The following is a 22,563-nucleotide window of genomic DNA, read 5'->3' on the forward strand; positions in this document are numbered from 1 at the left end:
TGCTCTCAAAGACTATTTTAAATTGTATAATGATTTATTAAGCCTAACACTCTAAGCTTGATTTCCCTTGAGCAACAGACCCAAGTGGTTGCTCCATATAAACCTCCTCTTGAAGATCACCATATAGGAAAATATTCTTCACATCTAACTGATGTAGAGGCCAATGACAAGTAGTGGCTAAGGAGATGAACAAACATACTAAAGCAAGTTTAGAAACTAGAGAGCATGTGTTTGAATAATCCAAACCATACAATTGAGTATATCCCTTAGCAACAAGACGGGCCTTCAATTGAGCCATGGAATCATCAGGACCGACCATCACAATATGCACCCAATGACAACTAACCACAGACTTATTAGGAGGTAGAGGTAACAACTCCCAAGTATCAGCACTCTGTAGTGCATGCATCTCTTCAATCATTCATTCCTACACCCAAAATGGGACAAGGCCTTAGAACTAAATTTTAGGAGAGTAGTTGAAGACAAAGTACTAAGAAAATAGTAATATGATGGTGACAAAAAAGCATAACAAACAAATTTACAAATTGGATGTTTGACGTTTACCTTTTTGAACAGCAATGGTAGGATCAACATCTAGAGAAATAGGATCATCTAATGAGGGAACTAAAGGCGTAGAAGTGGAAGCTAGAGGAGGCTCTCCTACCTTGAGTTGCCATGTATACCTACAAATTGGGATGATCCAAGCTATGAGAAGGACTCAAGTTGGATGAAGATGTAGAAGGATTGGGCACAAATATTAGGTTAGGATCTAGAAGACAAGGTAGAGGGACTCATTAAGGTCAACAAAACTCAAGGAATCAAAGTAGTATGGCGTAGGCTTAAAAAAGGTGACATCAGCAAAGACAAAGAATCAATGTAAAGTGGGGCTATGACATCGACATCCATTTTGAGTATAAGAGTATCCTAGAAAAGTACATTTGATAGCGCGAGGATCCAACTTATCCATTCCTGGAGTTAATTGATGGACAAAAGACACAACCAAATATATGAGGAGGACGGAAGAACAAAGGAGCCTTAGGGAAGATGACTGAATATGGGACTTTATCACCAAGGACAGAGGATGGCATTTTATTAATGAGAGAGCAAGCAGTAAGCATGGCATCACTCCAAAAAACTTTGGAGGCATTCATTTGATACAATAGGGTACAAGAGGCTTTAATAGTATGTTTGTTTTTTCATTTTGCAGCTCCATTTTTTTGTGGAGTGTGGGCATAAGATCACTAATGGGTCATACCAAAATTGGTTATATAGGTACTAAATTGGGTATTGAAGTACTCTTTAGCATTATCACTGGAAAGTATCTTGACCGGTATGTTAAACTGAGTCTTTATTTGAGAACAGAAGGTTCAAAAGATATTAAACAACTTGGAACGATATTTCATTAAATACAACCGAATTATCCACGGGTAGTCATCGACAAATGGAACAAATTAGCAAAACCCAAATTTTTACGTGGCACGACTAGGACTCCAAACAGCAGAATGGACGAGCATGAAAGGACTATGCCCGTTTGTTGACTCGAGATTCGGGAAGCAAAGGGAACACTATGATACTTTGTCAATTGACAAGACTCACACTCAAGACTAGGAACTAAACTCAAGGTAGGAACTAGCTTGTCTTAATTTGTCCAGAGATGGATGATGAAGGCGACAATGGATTTGAAGCGGTATAGCAGCAATAGTGCAGACAATGGGAGAAGACAGCAACTCAAAGTAGTAGAGTCCACAAGCCTCGCGTCCTATGCCAATTGTCGTCCTTGTCTTTGGATCCTAATTTATCACTAAATGAGAAAAGAAGACTACAAAACAATTTAGTGCCTCTGTAACCTTATTAACTGACACAAGATTGAAAATGGACTTAGGAATATATAAAATAGAAGAAAGAGAGATGGGGGCAGGAGGATTTACTATTCCTATCTATTAACTGTAGTTGTAGACCCATCAACAAAGTAACTTGAGGTAGATTTTTAGGATACTGGAGGGCAGAAAAGAAGTTGGCAATCATATGATTAGTAGCAGCAGAGCAATAATCCAAGGACTTGTGGGAGAGATACCAGATGACATACAAACTGTAGGCCTTCTGAGCCAAAAATGCAATGTGATGAGATGCTTGTTGGGATGCTTGATATTGTAGGAGCCTTGAATACTCTTCCTCCAAGACAGATATAGTACGTTGTTCACCTGAACAAATGCTTGATGATGGATACACACTTTTTGGATTTGAAGACACCACCCCAACACGCACAACAACCTTGATTCGGCAGCAAAGCAGAAATACACAGCGAACAGAATGCTCTTGGGATTCCAAACTTTGGACTGACCCAAACAACCACAATTGAACTTTTGGATCAGCTGAAGCTAACACAAATGAGTTATCCGCTGATTCAACCACGAACAAAGCACCCTCAATGAACTCAATAAACTTGACCAACAGCTTCAGGCATTAGCAAACATCATTCCAGAATGCCGCACATGAGCAACTAAAAAAGGTGATATCTTTGGACAAAAAAATGACAAACAACTTGGTATTATGGTGTGAAGAAGGATTCAAAACATTTGGGAGGAAATCAAAGCACAATGGATGTTCAAAAGTATCCCATGTGTCAGTGCATGGGTTCAGCACTGCTGGCTTTCAGCTGGCGCGTGGCAGTGCATGGGGCTCCTCTGGTTGCGGAGTTTGCAGGCTGGCAGATCAGCAGGTTCTATGGCTTGCTATGTGGTTAGTTTTGCAAAATGTGAGGTATTTCTTGAGGTGTTAAAGAGGACAACAGCATCCAGGATTTTTCTGGCTACTGCAGCTTTTTTTCTGGCAACTACTGAGCCTGCTCTGGAATTTGGTGATGTTGATGATCCTTCTACGGCAGCAGGTTGCATGGTATTATGATGTTTAGGGTTTGATTTAGCAACGGCCATGCAATTAGGTTCTAGGTCAGATCTTGCTCTGATACCATGTTGAATAATTGGGTAAAATGGAATACCTAACCTCAACGATAGGTCTCTCCCTTTATTTATAATATATGCCAAATACAATATCAATGACCATAATACCCTTACTAACTCTCACTTACTAACATAACTAATAATGCTAAATGAACAAATAAACGTTAACATATATTATAGCAACTAACAATATTAACCATGCTTCATTGGTCCAACACTGCATGAATCATTTGCAGAAACATTTCCCAAAAACATCAAACAGTAAAGTCAGAAGGAATCTATCCAAATGAAACAGAAATAGGGCTGAAGATATCAGACTCCATTGTAATCTGTAACTCTGCAAGTTTTGAAGACTACCAGCTCTGCACCCAGTTCCAATCTCCTTCTCAGACTTCTGATCTTGAACAACACAACCAGAGGAAGAAAAGACAACATTATCTTGAATCAGAGAGTTGACTAATTGACAACTGACTAAGAGATAAACAGGGAACACAAAGGACACTAGAGATAGACAAGGCACATGATGACGAGGGAATGATAGAGCCGATAGATACTACATGCATAGGATTACCTTGGCAGTAAAAATTGTAATGGGAAAAGGAGGTGAGAAACTTTGGCTAATTGAAGAGAGATGAGATGTTATATGGTGAGAAAAAATGGAATAATATCCAACTAGTCTAATACCTAAAGTTGATGACCGGTCAAACTGGAATTGATTGTGGACGAGGCAGAAGCATGAGGCTGATCCTTAACTGAAGCATCAAGCACCAATTAAATCTGCTCAATCATTGACTTAATGACAGTAGGAGAGACTTTGGAGGTACTGTGTGTAGTAGTGACTCATGCTGCAAGAAAGTGAGGTGCTACATGGGGTGATGGACAGTGAAACACCTCTGAAAAGAACAGGTTGCTTGGTTTTTGTTGAGGAAGGGTGATTGCAACCTTAGAAGAGAAGATTTCCAATGTCCCTTTTGAAAACAAAAGAACCAACTTGTGGTTTTGGCTTTCTGGAAGGGTGGCCATTCCACAATAATGGACTTGTCTAATAGAAGTAGCAAACACCAATTAAGAAGGGAAATAAGTGTGAACCAGTTTAAATCATGTCTCTTCAGCTACAAATTCATGTACAGCACCATCCACTCTGGATAGAGGAGTATGATGGAATATGGAACCATGGAGAGGTTCGAATTGTTATCTTAGAACCATAAGAAATTGTACTGATCTATGTCGCACCTTATAAGTTACATAATTATCCAGTGGCTCCATGAGGGTAAGTATGTCCCAATAAGTAGTCATTTGATTATAAAATTCCTGAATAGACTTTTCTTGCTTTGCACTGCAAATTTGCATCTCTTAGACCCTTACTTTGCAAAATACTCGAGATACATTATTTGCTAATAATTATAGGGAGGTAGGTAGAGGAGTTGTCCTCCTTGCTGATGTTATTGTGGAGTTGTGTCCTTCCTTTGAAGTAGGTAGTAGTACATGGTTTTTAGAATCTTCAGCGTTTTATTCTTGCAAATCTTTTTTTGACTTGGTTAATGATAATATTTCCTTCCCACTCTATAAAATTATTTGGAAGGCCAGAGTTCCCTGAAAGATCAAGGCTTCTATTTGGTTGGTTGTTCTCAATAGAAGCTAACACCAACAATCTGTTGCAGAGTAGAAGATCTTCAATGGCATTTTCTGAGACAGCGTCTCATTTGTTCCTACACTGCTCATTTGCTTGGAATGTATGGAACAAGCTTTTTGTTCATTTCTGAAAACTGGGTTTGTCCACATGCAGTGGATGATTCGCTAGCCACTTCATTTTCCTGTTTTGGTAAAAGGAAGGATGCACATGCTTTGTGGATTTGTGCAGTTTTTGAAGTTTTGTGATGCTTATGGCATTGAACAAAATGCTCGCATATTTATGGGGAAAAGCTGAATTTATCTTTGTTACGGGAGAAGATTCATTATTATGCATCGCTTTGGCGTTCTTCCGCTGGTTGTTTTAAGAGTGCGATTTTCTGATTTCTGAAGGGATTCATTGGCTTTGTTAGTCTGATTGTGGAGTTTTGATTTATTGTTTTATAGTGTTTATTGTTTTTTAATTTTCTTTTCTTTGTTGAGGAGGATTTCTTGTTCTCCTGTTTGTATATTCTTCCTATTCAAATATATTCATCTTATTTTTCTATAAAACGAAATATACTTGTCTTCATATGCTAAATTAAGAAAACTTCACACCAATGCTTGGATCTGTAGAATTTTGCTACCATGTTAGGACATAAGCATTACCCATTTCCCACTTAATTATCTTTTCAAACTCAGGAACCTTGGAGTTAGGAGGCTTAACTTGAGAGACAATAACATACCTCGATCTTCCTCTTCCAACCAGAAAATTCTTCATTACACTTGACCAGTGGGATTAATTACCGTCATTCAGGTGAATGGTGTAACACCTACTAGTCTTTTGCACCAAACCAATGGTGTATCATCTTTACAATTGACTCTTTGATATACAAATATTTGTTGTTAAAGCTTGATGTACATTGTTGGCCCACAACCTAACAGCTTAAGCTTTTAGTTAGAGTGGTAATCTAGCATTTGTTTCTCACAACTAACATGGACAGCTTGTGCTCAGTCAAGTCAGATTTGAACTATTCAGTTACCCAAGTAATTCAAAGCCATTTTTGTTCTATTGAACTCCAGTTTTGCAAGATTTTATTTAGTTTCATCGAATCTTAAATGCCTAGACACTGAATCAATCTTCTGCCAATTCTGTTCTGTATTTAGTGGTCCCCGCATGAAAGATCATTTGATGTAATCCAACATCAATGGCGTTGTCTCACCTTTCCAATCTAGTATCAAGGGTTTCTTTTTAAAGGAAATATTATTAATGAGTTATTGAGGAGTGAGTTAGTTATTGTTTTTGGCATGAAAAGGGGTGGGGGTATGCCCAAAAGGACTTGGAATGAGGTTGTGAGGAAGGATTTAATAGCCCTTAGTCTAATAGAGGAAAATGTTCTTGATCGGATGAATTGGCAGAAAAGGATTCATGTAGCAGACCCCACCTAGTGAGACATAAGGCTTGTTGTTGTTGTTGTTGTTGTTGTTGTTGTTGTTTACAACATTTATTATACAGTTATTTTTAGTTTCATGTTAGTTTTAAACACATTTAGATATTTCGTATAAAGGGAATTTAATTTGTCATGCTATTAATTATTGTTATGTCCCTCTCTCTAGTCATTCCCTCAACAATCTAGGTATAAGCACTCAGATGTGATTTTCTGATCAAGAAATTCTGGAATATGCATTGTATTGAGATTTTTAGTGCATTTTTCCTATCGGTGAATGGTGCCTATAGTTTGTTACCTTTGCTATGACTTGGTTGTAGACTAATCAGTTCTCAGTTTTATATTCTTCTCCAATTCATTAATTTTTTTTTTTTTCGAAATTTGTCTGTATTTTGGACACCTAAAACAGGGATAAAATGCCCACATTAGCCTCTCTTCTAAAATGGCTAAATTTGTAGGGTCTTGTGAATGTGTTCTGTATTGATGATCTTTCCGACTTATAAACTGTTTTTTTCCTCTCCAGAATAATTACAATTACTTGTTGCATGTCATGTAGTGTTTTCACTAATACCCCATCCCCAGCCACCCAAAAAAAGAAAAAGAAAAAGAAAAAACAAAGTTAAGAAATGTTATGTGATGTTAATTGTATGCCTTTACTTGAAATGGAACTTTTGTGTGCATATAGGTCGAATGCTCAAATCCATCTTTACTTCCTGAACCTGGCAGGAGGAAGTCAATTGAAGAGCCATTTGCTAAGGTAGTCGATTTCACTTTGAGATATTTTTCTTTTAAATGATTTTCGCAACCTACCATACATGGGTTACTTGCATGGCATGCAACTAAATTTGGTTGGTTGAATTAATTCACAAGCAGTGCTTGGTAGGTGCTTTAAATGTGCTGGAGTGTTAAACTTTACAGAAATATTTTAAATTGTCATGGATCAATAAATGTAAGGTTATGGAGATGTAACTATTTTAGTTATTCATTGGCATATTCATTACCCAAAAAAAAAAAAATAAGGATCAATGAAGTTTTTTAGCACTGTGGTAGTTATGGATATAAAATGGGCATCCAGCCACAAGGCTCTTGCTTTGCAAGGGAAGGGGGATGGTCTCAGTGTACACAGCCTTACCCCTGCTTTTATGCAGAAAGGCTGTTTCCTTGGACTCAAACCCATGACCAACTGGTTACAAAAGAGCAAACTTACCATTGATCCAAGGCTTGCCCTCTAGTTATGGATATGTAACTACTCATTTATTCATTATTTTGAATTTAGATAGCATTTTAAAAATCTTACAGAATTTCACCCTCTTTAAACAGTGAGGTCCCATGTGGATTGGGGGTTTTGTTAGGGAATTGGGAAAGGACTATTGGAGGACAAGGGAAGCAATTTTTCATGCATCTTCCTGCATTGGTGTTGAAATTAGAAGTGAAAATCTTTCCAACAGAATTGAACATTTAAAGTAATAAAAGGTTAAGTCACGGATATTTTCTGGGAAGAAGTTCAGCTGGACACTGGTGTGGGAAAAGATTCAATATATGGCTTCTTTATGGTGTGTCGGGTTTGGAATTTTTAGGGGAGCTTGTTTACCAGATGTAAACATAGGGATTGGAGGAAATTGATGGTTTGATGTCTCTCTCTTTTTGTTGTTTTTAGCTTTTTTTTCTAGTTTGTCCCAGTTTTTTTTTCGGGAGATATCTTATTCTCCCTCGTAAATTCTTTCCCTATTGATGAAGTTTTTTTTGCTATTAAAAAAAAAAAAGTTGAGTCACATGAATGTCTATTTATTGATATTGCCATATATTTTATTTTCTTTCTTATTTTCCTTGATACCCAAAGAAAGAAAAGTGGTGAACTCAACAATTGGAAGGGCATTTTTTTTTTCTTTTTTCTTGTGGAATTGACCTCTTTGCCCCTAGTGTTCTAAATATGAAACTTGAAAAATGCTAGTCTTGTATAGTTTAATGTAATGAAATTTATTTCATCATAATTTCAAAAAAATTGATGCTAGAGACACATGCAGGTTGAAATGTTCACGCCTAAAGACTATATTGGTGCACTAATGGAGCTTGCCCAAGACAGAAGAGGAGAGTTCAAAGAAATAAAGTTCATCACTGAGAATAGAGCCTCAATCACCTATGAATTACCATTAGCAGAGGTCACCTTGTGCTTTTATATTATCTACATTGTTTGAAGAATTGATGTCTTATCATCAATTTTAGTTATGTTAGTTCTCTTGGTGGTTATGTTGTCTTACATTTGTGTTTTTCTGAATGTGAAATTTGTATTAATCCAAATTTGCAGATGGTGGGTGATTTTTTTGATCAGTTGAAGTCTAGAAGTAAAGGTTATGCTAGCATGGAATACTCTTTTGTCGGGTAAATGCCATGTTATACAAGTACTGGCTTTCATTAATATGGAGGTGCTTAACATGTTTAGTGAAATGAAGCAAATGCACCTAGAATGCCCAATTTCCTAGCTTGGTGCATAAATTAGAAAATTCCTTTTTGCACATGGAGATATTACCTATTTTACCTTTGGACTTGACATAACTAAGCTGTTAATATTAATTTTTCTAATGGTTATTTGGTTTGAAGTGATCATAGTTGCTTGATGGCACAAGGCATCTTTATTAGCACACTACTAACGAATCATCCGCATGCATAAATACTTTTGAACGCATTGTATCACATTTTGTGTGAAGTATGGACCAATACCTGGGTTTTCAGTTGGATCTGTCTACCATATTGAGTGCCCAACCCCAGCTTCGCATTGCTAGGGTATTGTCCACTTTGGTTAGTGTGCTTCATGATTTTAGCAAGTAAACAACCACCCTCTCCTTCCCCACCTCATTATCTCTTGACCATTACACATATTCACATGGACATAGGATGCTAGATCTCTCTTATAATATCAAGAGGTTCTTGACCCATCACCATGTGAGAGAATGTCACTCACTTTAATAGGTTCTAGATCCACATCCATGAAAGAAAAACTACCTTTAAAGTAAGAAGTGCACAATATTCTCTCGAGAATTGAATCACAAAAGAAAAATAAGAGATTTTGGTTTGTATTTATTGGCTCAGTGAACAAGTTGCCTCACACTTAAGAGTAGGGGTGTTTACTGTAAAACTGAAACCTGACTAAAAGTGAGCCATTTTTGTACTTTCTCAGTTCATTTTTTGGTTTTAGTTTTGAATATTTTTATAAAAATCAGATTTGTAGTTTCTCTTTTGGTTTTACAATAAAGCCAAATCGAAAAACTAAAATATAAATGTTATTTTATATTTTCATTTTATAATTGTGTAGTCATGATTTATCCATAGTTTTACCTTATATTTAACTTTTGCATGGTTTTAACTAATAAATTTATTTTATTGAAAACATGTGCTGAATTTATTACAAGAATCTAGAAGGGAGGCTGCCGTACCTTGCATTCTGTCAAGGTGACACAAGAAAGGAATGTGCCCCACCCCCACCCCCACCCCCCAGCAAATAAATAAATAAATAGGCACCCTAGCCCCACTGCCCATCCCCTGTACAGCAGTGATGCAAGGTGTTAAAGAGTAATGAAGGGAAGCCCGACTATATAACTGATACCCCCAGTTTCATCCACAGAATCTCCCAAAATAGGCTTCTTGTAAAGTTAGAGATGGAGAATAGAAGAGTAGAAGAGAAAAAGAGAGGAAAATATCTGGTAGCAGTTTTCATGGAGCCTTACAGCTTCAGGTCTGCCATCTTATATATTAATAATAGCACGGCATGCAAGACAAATACCCCCAATCACACCTCATAATTACTAAAATAGCGTATTCTCTTTTGACATTCCCCCTCAAGTTGGGGTTGTATAAATATCACCCGACCCCATCTTCTTAAAATCATTAGACAATGCAGGCTTAAATAAAAGCCTTAGTGAAAACATTCCTAACTGAACGACAGATTTTACAAATGGTGTCCTAGCAACATCCTTCAACACAAGATCCCTCACAAATTTACAGTCAACTTCAATGTGCTTTGCCCTCTCATGAAACATTGTGTTTCTAGCAATATAAATGGCAGCTTGATTATGTCAAAATATATCAATGGATTTTGTTACCAAGAATCCCATCTCTAACTTAAAAGACTTTAGCCACATAAGCTCACCCACAGTATGAGCCATTTGTCGTATTCTACTTCAGCACTAGATCAATTTGTTTCTTGCTATGCCAAGTTACAAGATTAACTCTCACACAGACGTTCAATCATCAATAGATCCAGCCAATCTCAGAGTATCCCACATTATAGTTTTTATTACACAGATATATCAAACATGTGCCAAGAGAGCCTTAGAGCATAGAATCCTGCAAAAAGCATTGTAGTGTCTCTTTGAGATTTTCTATAAATTCATTCACTACTACACAGCAAAAGATAATGTTAGGTCTAGTGACTATCAACTAGATCAACTTGCCAACCAACTGCCTCTATCAATGATTGTCTTTAAAGTCGGGCGCAACATCCCTAGACAACTATAGGTTGGGATCCACAGGAGTATCAGTTAGTTTAACACCCAACATAACTCACTTAGCAAGTCCAAGATATAATTTTCTTAAGATAGATTCGACCCTTTCTTACTCCATACAATCTCAATACCAACAAAGTAACGTAGAGTACCCAAGTCATTGATTTGAAATTTTGCTTGAAGCCACTACTTGACATATGCAATCCGATCCTAATCATTGCCAGTGATCAGCGTATCATCAACATAAACCACAAGAAATACCACACTTGTCTCCTTTTTGTGAACAAAGACCAAACAATCAAAGTAGCGTTGGATAAAACCAAATGCCAAGACTGCTGTAGTAAAATTGTCAAACCAAGCTTGAGGAGACTTCTTAAGACCATAGCCTTATGCAACCCACATTACCTTACCATCCTCTCCCTGAGCAACATACCCAAGGAGTTACTCCATGTACACTTCTTTTTGCAGATCTCCAGACAAGAAGGCATGTTCACATCCAACCATGGTCTTAAATTTCCACGAAATTGTCAAAATTCCTGTCGAAATTTCCGATTTCCGTCACCCTCGAAATCGAAATGGCAATCGATTTTCATATTGCATAATTTCTGTTGAAATCTCAATAAATCATCTGAAATTTATCGAAAGCAAAACTGGTTGAAATTTTAACCATATGCTGAAATTTCGTCAAAATTCAAATGAGAAATTTATGAGTGAATTGAAATTTCTATCTTAATTTATTTTATCGGAACAAAAATTATTACAAGTGCCTTTGAAAATATATGGAAAAATAAACTTACGGTAACATTTTATTTAACCATTCATGTCTAAATTATCATTATTTGTATAATAAATAATATTTAAATGATTTATGAATTTCATGTATATTATCTTACAAATATGTTTAATACACATACTATTTTACAACTTTTCCACCTCATACAAAACATAGATGTATTTAATTTTTAATATATTAGTCCTAAAACTTATATTATTATGTTTGTTAACCATTTCTAAAGTTTCACAAAGAATTCCATGCTTCACTACTAATTTTCGTTATTTTTTCAAATCAAAATCGAAATTGACATCGAAATCGAAATTTCCGTCGAAATTTCTGTACTTTTGGAGCTTCGAAATTTGAGTCAAAATCAAAATTTAATACCTTGCATCCAACTAGTATAAGGGTCAATCAAATTTAAGTGTCGATGATATCGGTATGCGAATGTAATTTAGTGAGCAATGGGAGAGAAAGTATATCAAATAATCAAAATATCGCATGTTTGGGTGTACCTCTTGGCAATTGATTGAGCCTGAAGTAGGAAAAAGAATGCATAGGAGTTGGAAAGTGAAGGACTGAATTTAATGAGCAATACTATAATCAACTAGGACTTCTAAGTACATGTTTATGTACAATTTCAGTGAGCAATTGGCAAATCCATATGCTTGGATGGATCTCCAAAGCCAGAAATTGAAATATAGAAGGGTAGAAGAGGTGGCTCTATTGTGGTAGTGATGTCTATACCTATTTTTCATAACTTATAAACCCTTAATTGTTCCTTTCCATTAACTGATGGATTTGGAAGAGGAGCTGAAGTTTTATCCAGAGTGAGAGTAGAACAAGATGACCAACACAAAAGGGAGAACATGAAGTCTTGATGGGCTCAAAATAAATTTATCCAAAGAGGACCCATCTCTACAGAAATAAGGTGTCTCCATAAAAAGGTGACATCTACGCTAACATATATCCTATGAATATGAGGATCATAATATCTATATCCTTTTTGAGTTTTTTAGCAAGCAACAAAACCACATTTAACAACATGAAGAGAGAATTATCCTGATTAGTATGTGGAACATGAACAAAACATTTGCAGCGAAAGACATGAGACATAGTAGAGAACATAGATGTTTCTGGGTAGACAATAAAGAATGGAATTCCCCACACCCCCCCCCCCCCCGGCGCGCGCGCATAGAACATTGGAGGGCATCTTGACAAGCAGAAACAAGCTATAAGAAGAGCATCAGTCCAAAGGTTTAGGAACATGCATATGATAGAATAGAGATTGTGCTATGTTGAGTGAATGTCTGTTTCACGGTCTAGCTACGCCATTCTGTCTAGGGGTATGTACAAATAATCCCTCTTGCCAAGCAAAAAGAGTCGTACTCATTTTGTACAAATTATGTTATGGGTGAGTTTTAATGCCTTTTGTTGCTTTTCTATGTATCTATGAAAGCACAAAATACTTTGAGATGGCAACACTGCACTTGAATTAGTTGATTGTTTGATTTAGTGCTTCCATTCCTCATATTAATTGTATTTGGAAAGCTAAAGTTCCTTCTAAGGTCAAGGCATTGTTTGGTTAGCAATTTTTACAAGAGTTTGACACCAACATTTAGCTACAAAGTTGGTGGCCCTATAAGGAGTTTTTCTTACCCCCATATGTTTCTATTATGTTTTTGGGTAGGGTCAAGTCATTCCTACCTCCTTTTTGCACTGTTCGGCTGATTGGGATTAATGAAACAGATTGTTTGGTCTATTTGGCAAGAGTTGCATGTGTCCACACTTGAGACTTGATAAAGGCTTTTTTGCTTACTTCTTTCAGAGGGTTTGTTGGAAGGGCAAAGGATGCTAATAGATTATGGAACCATGATGTTTTCATAGTTTTGTGGGCTTTTGATTGGAAAGGAATGCAGACTTCTTTTTAATGGATGGGCTTTAATTTTACCATTGCTTTGGGATAGAATTGGTTTCTCTGTTTCTCTTTGGGCTTTCATTGCTCTAATTGTTTCAAGGGGACTTACTTTTTACTTTTCACATTTCAGCAACTTGACAAGCATTAATGATTGGTGTTGTTACTTTTTTTATACTTTTTTCTTCCCTTTGTATCTTTTTCCTTTTGTTTTAGTAGGATGTATTGTTCTCCACTTGCATCTATTCATTATCTTTCCTCACTGTGAATTTGTGACTACCAGATACAAGGAAAGTGAACTAATCAAGCTTGACATTCAGATCAATGGTGATCGTGTGGAACCATTGACAACTATAGTGCACAAGGATAAGGTAGCTTTTGTCACATTCTAACTTACTACTTTAGTTACATTTAATTGTAGGTTCTTCATTCTTGTAACTGAACGTAGTGCTTATGTTGATCTCATTAGAATCAATTAGTCATGATGAAACATTTCAGAGAGTAAACAATAATAATTATAACTTTCAAGAAAGGGAATTCTGCTTCATTATTTGAATTTCAACTTTTTGGACAAAATGCAAATACAACATTTGCAAACATTCTAATATGGTAAAACCCTGAAAGGAACAAGGAATATGTTGTATTTGTGTGTGGCTCTTATAATTGGTGGGGCTCATAAACAAAGGAAGAAAAGCATATGGGTGAATTCATTGGTACTGTGCAGCAGGGACTCGTCGACTAGTGTGCCTCACTCGTCGACAAGTAGATACCAAGAGTCAGAAAAATGTAGAAGTTCCGAGATACCGAGAGCAAGAAAATCATAAATTCATAGACTTGTCGACGAATGCCCGACAAGTGGACTTCTCTCTCTCGTCGACGAGTGCCCTTCTCGTCAATGAGTGCTCTCAGGGTTGTGAGAAGGAATTCAAATTTTGAATTGGAACGTTGGGACGGTTAGGTATTTGGAGGGAAACCTTGTTATATATGTTCTTCTGGGCATATTTTGACAGCAGTGAGATCATTGTATCTTTGTATTGCGTAACTTTCATTTTCATAGTGAAACCTTTGCCAGATTGTTACCGTGGATGTAGGCTTTGCCGAACCACGTAAATCGTTGTGTTGTTTTTTTTATTGTTTTCAGATATACTGTGTGTGTGAATTGTATTTGGTGCTTCATTGTTTTGCTGCATTCATAATTTCCGTTGTGCTATCCATGCTCGATTTCACAACAAATTGGTATCAAAGTGTTGTTGTCATGACATCGGGTTCTTCTTCTGCAAGGTTTGACATTGTCAAATTTGATGGAACCGAGAACTTTGGTTTATGACAGAGGAGAGTAAAGGATGTACTTGTGCAGCAAGGGATGGTGAAGGCTTGTATGGTGTTCAACCGGTTGGTATGGATGAAGCAACTTGGAGAGAATTGGAGGCAAAGGCCGTTTCCACAATATGTTTGTGTTTGGCCGACAAAGTACTCTATCATGTGATGGAGGACGATTCTCCAGCGGCTGTGTGGCAAAAGTTAGAAAGCCGGTACATGTCCAAATCACTTTCTAATAAGTTATTGATGGTGAAGGCTTGTATGGCGTTCAACCGGTCGGTATGGATGAAGCAACTTGGAGAGAATTGGAGGCAAAGGCTGTTTCCATATTACGTTTGTGTTTGGCTGACAAAGTACTCTATCATGTGATGGGGGACGATTCTCCAACGGCTATGTGGCAAAAGTTAGAAAGTCGGTACATATCCAAATCACTTTCTAATAAGTTATTTCTTAAGCAGCATTTTAATGGCTTAAGATGGTTGATGGTTCGAACTTAAATCAACACATCAATGCATTTAATCAAATTATTAGTGATTTAATGCGTGTTGATGTTAAGTTTGATGAAGATGATAAGACTTTGATGTTACTAAACTCCTTGCCAGCGTCTAATACTTACGAAAATTAGTTACCACTCTTGGGGAAAAGAGACTCTTAATTTAGAAGAGGTGACAAGTGTCTCGCTAAATTTTCATCAAAGGCTGAAAATATGTGAAGGAGAAGGACTTGTGGTGAAAGGTAACAATGAGCGTGGCAAACGAAAGTACAAAAAAGGATCAAGTCAAAAATCCCGCACACAATCCAAGAAGAAAAAGGATATCCGGTGTTATCAAATGCGGTAAAAAGGGGCATATGAAACCGGAGTGTCCGGATTGGAAGAAAGAAAATGCTAAAAAGCATGAAGGGACTTCAAAATCAGAGAATGTGGTTCAAGAAGGAAATTCAGTTTGCAGTGATGGTGATGTTCTCTCGGTTTCGTCGGGGTCGAATCACCTTACGGACTCATGGATACTTGACTCGACATGTTCTTACCGTATGACTCCAAACAAGGAGTGGTTTAGTTCAGTTCTTATGGGTAATGATGTTTCTTCTAAGATCATTGGCGTAGGAAATGTTAAAATAAAAATGTTTGATGGTGCTGTGAGAACCTGGAGTATTGTAAGAAACATACCGGAGTTAAGGAAGAGTCTGATTTCACTTGGCATCTTGGATTGTAATGGTTTCAATTACAAGTCCGAAGGTGGGGTTATGAAAGTATGGAAAGGAAATCTGACGGTGATGAAAGGGCAAAAGATAAATGAGAATTTTAAATGCTGTAGGGAACTACTATTGTAGGTGGAGCTGCAGCCATAGATGCTGAATCTGATGAAACTGTCTTGTGGCATATGCATCTTGGGCATATAGGGGAACATGGTCTAAAGGAATTTCACAAGAGGAAACTCTTGAAAGGTATGAAAACATGTAAGGTGGATTTTTGCAAGATTTGTGTTCTTGGAAAACAAAACAGGATAATATTCAAATTAGTTGTTCACAAGACGAAAGGCATTCTTGATTATGTCCATTCCGATGTTTGGGGCCAGTTAGAGTAGCATCAAGAGGTGGACATGTTTACTCTGTGAGTTTGTTGACAACTACTCACGGAAAGTTTGGGTATACTTCATGCGGCACAAGCCTGATACGTTTGCTAGGTTCAAGTTGTGGAAAGCTGAAGTGGAAAACCATATAGGGAGGAGAATCAAATATTTGGGGTTAAACAATGGGACCGAGTACACTGATTCAAGGTTCATGGAGTTTTGTGAAAAGTAGGCCATTAAGAGACACTTTACAGTTTGTCGAACACCTCAGCAAAATGATGTGGCTGAAAGGATGAACCAAACCCTAGCTGAAAGAGCTCGGTGTCTCAGGATTAATGCAGGGCTACCAAAGAACTTATGGGTCGAGGCAGTTAGTATGACTTGTTTCTTGATAAACAGATCACCAAGGGCATCACTAGAGGGGGAAGTGGCAAAAGAGGTATGGATGGGAAATGCAGTAGACTACTCCGAATTGAAAGTATTCAGTTGTCCAGCCTATGTTCACGTGTCTAGTGAGGAGAGATCGAAGTTTGACCCAAAATCTAGACGTTGCATATTTTTGGGATATCAAAAGGGTGTGAAGGAGTGCAAGCTGTGGGATCTAGTGGCAAACAAGGTGGTGATCAATGAGATGTAGTCTTTGATGAGAAGACTGGTGAAGCGTACTCAAGATTGTGATGAACAGAAACAGGAGCCAAAAAACTAAGGCAAAGATGAAGATTTTGTATAGGTGAAGTTAGAAGTTCAGTGCAACAACAATGATCTTGGTCCTATGGTCGCAGGGAGCTCTAGCTCGGGAAACCAACAAGTCGACAATCTTCTTATATAGAGATCCAGACGAACTATCAGACCTCTGCCTAGGTATAGATTTAAAGAGTTAGTGTCTTATGCTTTCCTTACTAGTTGTTACGATCTAGCTACATTTCAAGAGGCAGTGCACGGCCAAGAGAGAGGTAGGTGGATGGGTGCAATGATTGAGGAGATAGAATTACTTCATAAGAACCAAGCTTGGAATTTGGTAGAGCTTCCAAATGAGAAGAAACCGATAGGTTGCAAATGGGTATATAGGAAGAAGGAAGCAATTTTAAAAAAGGAAGGAAAAAAATTCAAGGCACGGTTAGTGGCAAAAGGGTACTCACAAAAGAAGGAAATATACTATGATGAAATCTTTTCGCCTGTGGTCTGACACACTTCTATCAGGATAGTGTTGGGGCTGGTAACTTATTATGATCTACATTTGGAACAAATGGAAGTAAAGACGGCGTTTCTTCATGGTGACTTGGAGGAGTAGATTTTTATGGTACAGCCGGAGGGATTCAATGAACCAGGGAAAGAAAACTTAGTTTGCAAGTTAAAGAAATCTCTTTACGAGTTGAAACAGTCTCCAAGGCAATGGTATAAAATATTTGATTCCTATATGATCAAGATTGGCTACAAAATATGTGAGTATGACTGCTGCATGTATGTGAACAAGCTTGATGATGGTTCTCTTATTTTCTTATTATTATATGTCGATGACATGTTGATAACTGCTAAAGATTTAACTGAGATAAATCAGTTAAAGGAAATGTTGCATAAAGAGTTTGACATGAAAGATCTTGGTTCAGCCAAGAAGATACTTGGGATGGAGATTCTCCAGGACAAATTGCAGGAAGGTTATGGTTATCTCAGGGCGGTTATGTGGAGAAAGTGTTGGATAGGTTTAACATTAACTGATGCAAAACCGGTATGTACACCTCTAGCGATTCATTTTAAATTGTCTGTTGCAGATTGCCCTAGTATAGATGATGATATTCGGGACATGTCAAAGGTCCCCTATGCTAGCGTCGTGGGGAGTTTAATGTATGTCATGGTGTGTACAAGACCATACTTGGTACATGCTGTGAGTGTGGTGTGTAAGTTTCTTTCTAATCCAGGTAGACAACATTGGGAAGCCGTCAAATGGATATTCAGGCATAGTAGGTGCGCCTAGGCGCAAGGCACAGTGAAGTGAAGAGGCTTGCGCCTCAAACCAGGTGAGGCGAGGCGACCTACAAGAGGCGCACTGGGGCGACAGGCGCAGTGAGTCGCGCCTTGTGAATTTTTAGTCATTTAAAGTAGAGAAATAGCCACAGCCAGACCCGTAGCCCTCCTTTGACTCGAACGAACATACCCTAGCCCCTCTTGGCCCTTCGAAGCCCTTCGTGAGTTCGTTTTGCACATTCGAACCAGCAGGAGCCTTCGCGATCCTTCGAACCAGCAACGTGAGCTCGTCTGTGAGCCTTCGAACCAGCCGGAAGCCTTCGCTACTTCATCTTTGAGCTTCGAACCAAGATCGTGAGTTCATCTTCAACATTTTGAAGAAGCACGACCCTTCGCGACTTCGTTTCCAACCCAGCTAGGAGCCCTCGCGAGTTCTTCTTCTTCTTCTTCTTCCTGCTGCCTGCTGCCTTCTGCTTCTCTTCTTCTTCTTCTTCTTCTTCTTCCGGCTGCCTGCTTGTTGCATGCTGCGTGCTGCGTGCTGCTGACTGCTGCCTGCTGCGTGCTGCTTCTCTTTTTCTTCTTCTTTATATGTAAGCTTATAAATTAAATATTTTCTTTAATTAATCTAAGCTTATAAATTATAACTAATACATAATATTTATTTTTTTTACTGAAATTTACCTACTGTTTTTAAATTTGTAATATTTAGTTTAATTAATGTAAGTTTATAAATTATAACTAATACATAATATTTATTCTTTTTATTGAAATTTGGCTACTCTTTTTCCTCTTCTTTTTTATATGTAATTACTAATTAAATATTTAGTTTAATTAATGCAAGTTTATAAATTATAACTAATACATAATATTTATTCTTTTTACTGAAATTTAGCTACTATTTTTTAATTTGTAATATTTAGTTTAATTAATATGAGTTTATAAATTATAATTAATACATAATATTTATTTATTTTATTGAAATTTAGCTACTATTTTTTGATTTGTACTCTTTTCTTTTGATGTTGAACTATGTTGAATTGTCGATGCTTTTGGGCTAAATTTTCAATTTTGTAATTGAATTTTTTGGCATTTTAAATTCTAATATTACTAGATATTCATATGTTCATACATCAATTACCCCAAATAGACATTTTACACCATTTTAATAATTGTGCGCCTCACCTTCATGAGGCACGTGCCTGCACCTCGCACCTCTAACTACTATGTATTCAAGTACTTACGGGGTACATTGGGTTATGGCATCATGTTCGGCAAGCAACAATGTAGTCCTTCAGTTGTGGGATTTGTAGATGCTGATTATGCAAGGGATATGGATGACAGAAGGTCTACAACGGGTTATGTTTTTACCCTTGTAGGAGGACCTATATGTTGGAGATCCATGGTTCAATCTCTGGTGGCATTGTTCACGATTGAAGCTGATTATATGACAGTTACCCAAGCTGCTAAGGAAGCCTTATGGCTTACTGGTTTGGTCAAAGAGCTGGGCTTACTGTAAAATGGGGTTGTGCTGCGTTGTGACAATTAGAGTGTTATTTACTTAGCAAAGAATCAAGTGTACCATGCTAGAAACAAGCATTTTGATGTGAGGTTCCACAAGATTCGGGAGTTGATTACTTTGGGTGAACTTATATTGGAGAAGGTTCATACATCAAAAAATGTTGCGGATATTTTGACAAAGCCGATCACTAGTGAAAAGTTCAAGCATTGCTTGAACTTACTCAATGTCTCCAAGTGCTAGAAGCGAGACAAACCCAACCAGATGTTCTAAGATCAAGGTGAAGCAATCGGATATGTTTTTCAAGTTCTACTAAGGGGCGTATAATCGCCAAGGTGGAGATTGTTGTATTTGTGTGTGGCTCTTATACTTGGTGGGGCTCATAAACAAAGGAAAAAAAGCATGTGGGTGAATTCATTGGTACTGTGTAGCAGGGACTTGTTGACTAGTGTGCCTCACTCGTCGATGAGTGGATACCGAAAGTCAAAAAAATTCAGAAGTTCTGAGATACCGAGAGCAGGAAAATCAAAAATTTTAAGACTCGTCGACGAGTGCCCTGCTCTAGTCGACGAGTGGACTTCTCTTTCTCGTTGACGAGTGCTCTCGGGGCTCAAATTTTGAACTGGAACGTTGGGACGGTTGGGTATTTGGAGGGAAACCTCCGAGGGGTTGTTATATATGTTCTTCTGGGCATATTTTGACAGCAGCGAGATCATTGTATCTTTGTATTGTGTAACTTTCATTTTCATAGTGAAACCTTTGCCGAATTGCTCCCGTGGTTGTAGGCTTTGCCGAACCACGTAAATCGTTGTGTTGTTTTTTTTGTTGTTTTCAGATATACTGTGTGTGAATTGTATTTGGTGCTTCATTGTTCTGCTGCGTTCATAATTTCCGCTGGGCTATCCATACTCGATTTCACAACAGAATACCTTCTTGGGAAGCGCACAACAATGATAAAACAGCGCACTAGTCAGTGTCCACAATTATGCTAATTTCAATGGACATCCTTTTTACACCACAGCAACAATTAAGCCATCATTCTGCCTTTTGGGGTGGCTACATGAATGCTATTGTCTTTTTTTTTTTTTTCCCCGCTTTTCACTTAATTCAGACTACTTCTGTTAGATTGAAGTTAATCTATATTAGGATTGGTCCTATTCTTTTGGGTCATTACAGCACCCTCCACATCAATCAAGTCTCTTTATGTTGTCTGTTATTGCTCTCTACTGGATATATACAAGCCATACTTGCACAAAGCAGGGTGAGACAATAAGGGAGGTGTAGAACAGTCAAAGGTAGAATCACCAAGTAAGTGTCTGTGTGTGTGTGTGTGTGAGAGAGAGAGAGAGAGAGAGAGAGAGTGTAACTTAGTAGGAATAGTAGAATAAATTCTTTAAGATGGAATTCAATTTTTACTCAATGACACAAAAAATTCAACTTTTTTATTCAATTTAATATGGCTGCATTAAATGAGTGTAAAAGGGAATGATCACCAATTCAACTAATTCTAACAGGATGATTACAAAATTATGAAAATGATTACCAATTAAACTAATTTTAGCAGGACAATTACAAAATTATGAAAATTCAAGATCTCTATGCTTTGCTGGCCTTTTTTATTGACTGGATGAGAATGGAATTTGTATCTTAACAGTATTGTCTTATTTACCTTCTTTATTGAGTGTAGTTGGCTATAATTTAATAGAAGGCCGTACCCAGTGCACAAGGCTCCCACTTTGAGTGGGGTCTGGGAGAGGTGGATGTCAGCAAGCCTTACCCCCTTTTTGGTTCTTTAAAAACAGCAGCCTTTTGGTCTTTACACTCTCTTCTAAAGCACATTATATATATATTGAAATCAGCTGGCCTTGGTTTATTAAATATTTTTCTTAAAAAAAAATTCAATTGCATGTGGTGTTCCCAAATTACAGAAAAGTATCCCTAAACACACCCTGTAACTACCTTTTGATTAACTGGTATAAAAATAGTTGTTTAATCATTGGTCCAAAATTCAACATTTGGCAACCCTAATAATAATACAAAAATTGAATTAGTTCTTGCTCGCTCTGCCACAATGAAGCCCATTAATCCTCAACTCTGCATTGGTTGTGATTTCTTTCACTTCCTGCTTTCCCTCTCTCTCTCTCTCTCTCTCTCTCTCTATGTATACATACATACATACATACATACGTACGCACATATATATATATATATATATATATCCATATATATTTATATATATATATATGGGATTGGTGGTTTTCTTGTTCTGAAGTCGCATTTCTCAGCTGGGGGAATTGATTTTCTCATGCAGCTGAATCATGATTCTGGAAGAACCATCCCTTAAGGGGACATTTCCTGCTTCTAAGGTGTGTAATATTCTAAAAATATATATATATAAAACAAATAAGCAAATAAATAAACACAAACACCATATGCTCACGCACACTTGAATGCAAAAACTAACGCATTCACACAAGCACAGTATTTTCTCCAAACAGTGCCTAAGAAATTGCACAATTAAATTCTTAATCCATCTCTATTTATTCCAAAATAATAAACTTTAAGCTGATAAAAACATCGAGACTTTGAAATGATGGGAGCAAGTTTTCCATGACGAGAGGCGAGAGCGAGTATATATCATGTACTGGTTAATAATATCCAAGACCATCTTCACATCTTGTCTTCAATTGGTGCTTCCCCAGATCTCCCATGCATAAAAATATTCTACTTTTTTATATTCCAACTACATTTCACATCCTTGTTTGAGCTATCATCATTTTTTTAACATGCTTTTTCTTATATTCCAAGCACATTCATGTAATTTAACTTATTTTATACATGTGCTCTACAATTTCCCTTTCAAATGTTTAAAATATTTCATGATTACGCAACACTCCAGAACCAATTTTGTTGTTTAAAAATAAAAAAATAAAAAAATAAACAGATGATGATTTCATTAGAATAGGGAAGAATATACAATAAGGAGACCTTC

At 37.2% G+C, this 22,563-nt stretch overlaps 1 protein-coding gene across 3 annotated transcripts in view; it reads left to right on the forward strand.

Annotated features, from left to right (window-relative positions):
• Positions 1-22,563, forward strand: part of LOC131160630 (translation factor GUF1 homolog, chloroplastic) — a 116,580-nt gene that overhangs the window by 84,839 nt on the left and 9,178 nt on the right. For all 3 annotated transcript variants that reach the window (XM_058116476.1, XM_058116479.1, XM_058116478.1), the window contains 4 exons: positions 6,702-6,773; positions 8,041-8,175; positions 8,322-8,395; positions 13,486-13,573. In XM_058116476.1, coding sequence (XP_057972459.1) covers positions 6,702-6,773; positions 8,041-8,175; positions 8,322-8,395; positions 13,486-13,573 — 369 coding nt within the window. The remainder of the gene's footprint in view (positions 1-6,701; positions 6,774-8,040; positions 8,176-8,321; positions 8,396-13,485; positions 13,574-22,563) is intronic.

Source organism: Malania oleifera, chromosome 7 (assembly GCF_029873635.1).
Source record: "Malania oleifera isolate guangnan ecotype guangnan chromosome 7, ASM2987363v1, whole genome shotgun sequence".
Taxonomy (NCBI): Eukaryota; Viridiplantae; Streptophyta; class Magnoliopsida; order Santalales; family Ximeniaceae; genus Malania; species Malania oleifera.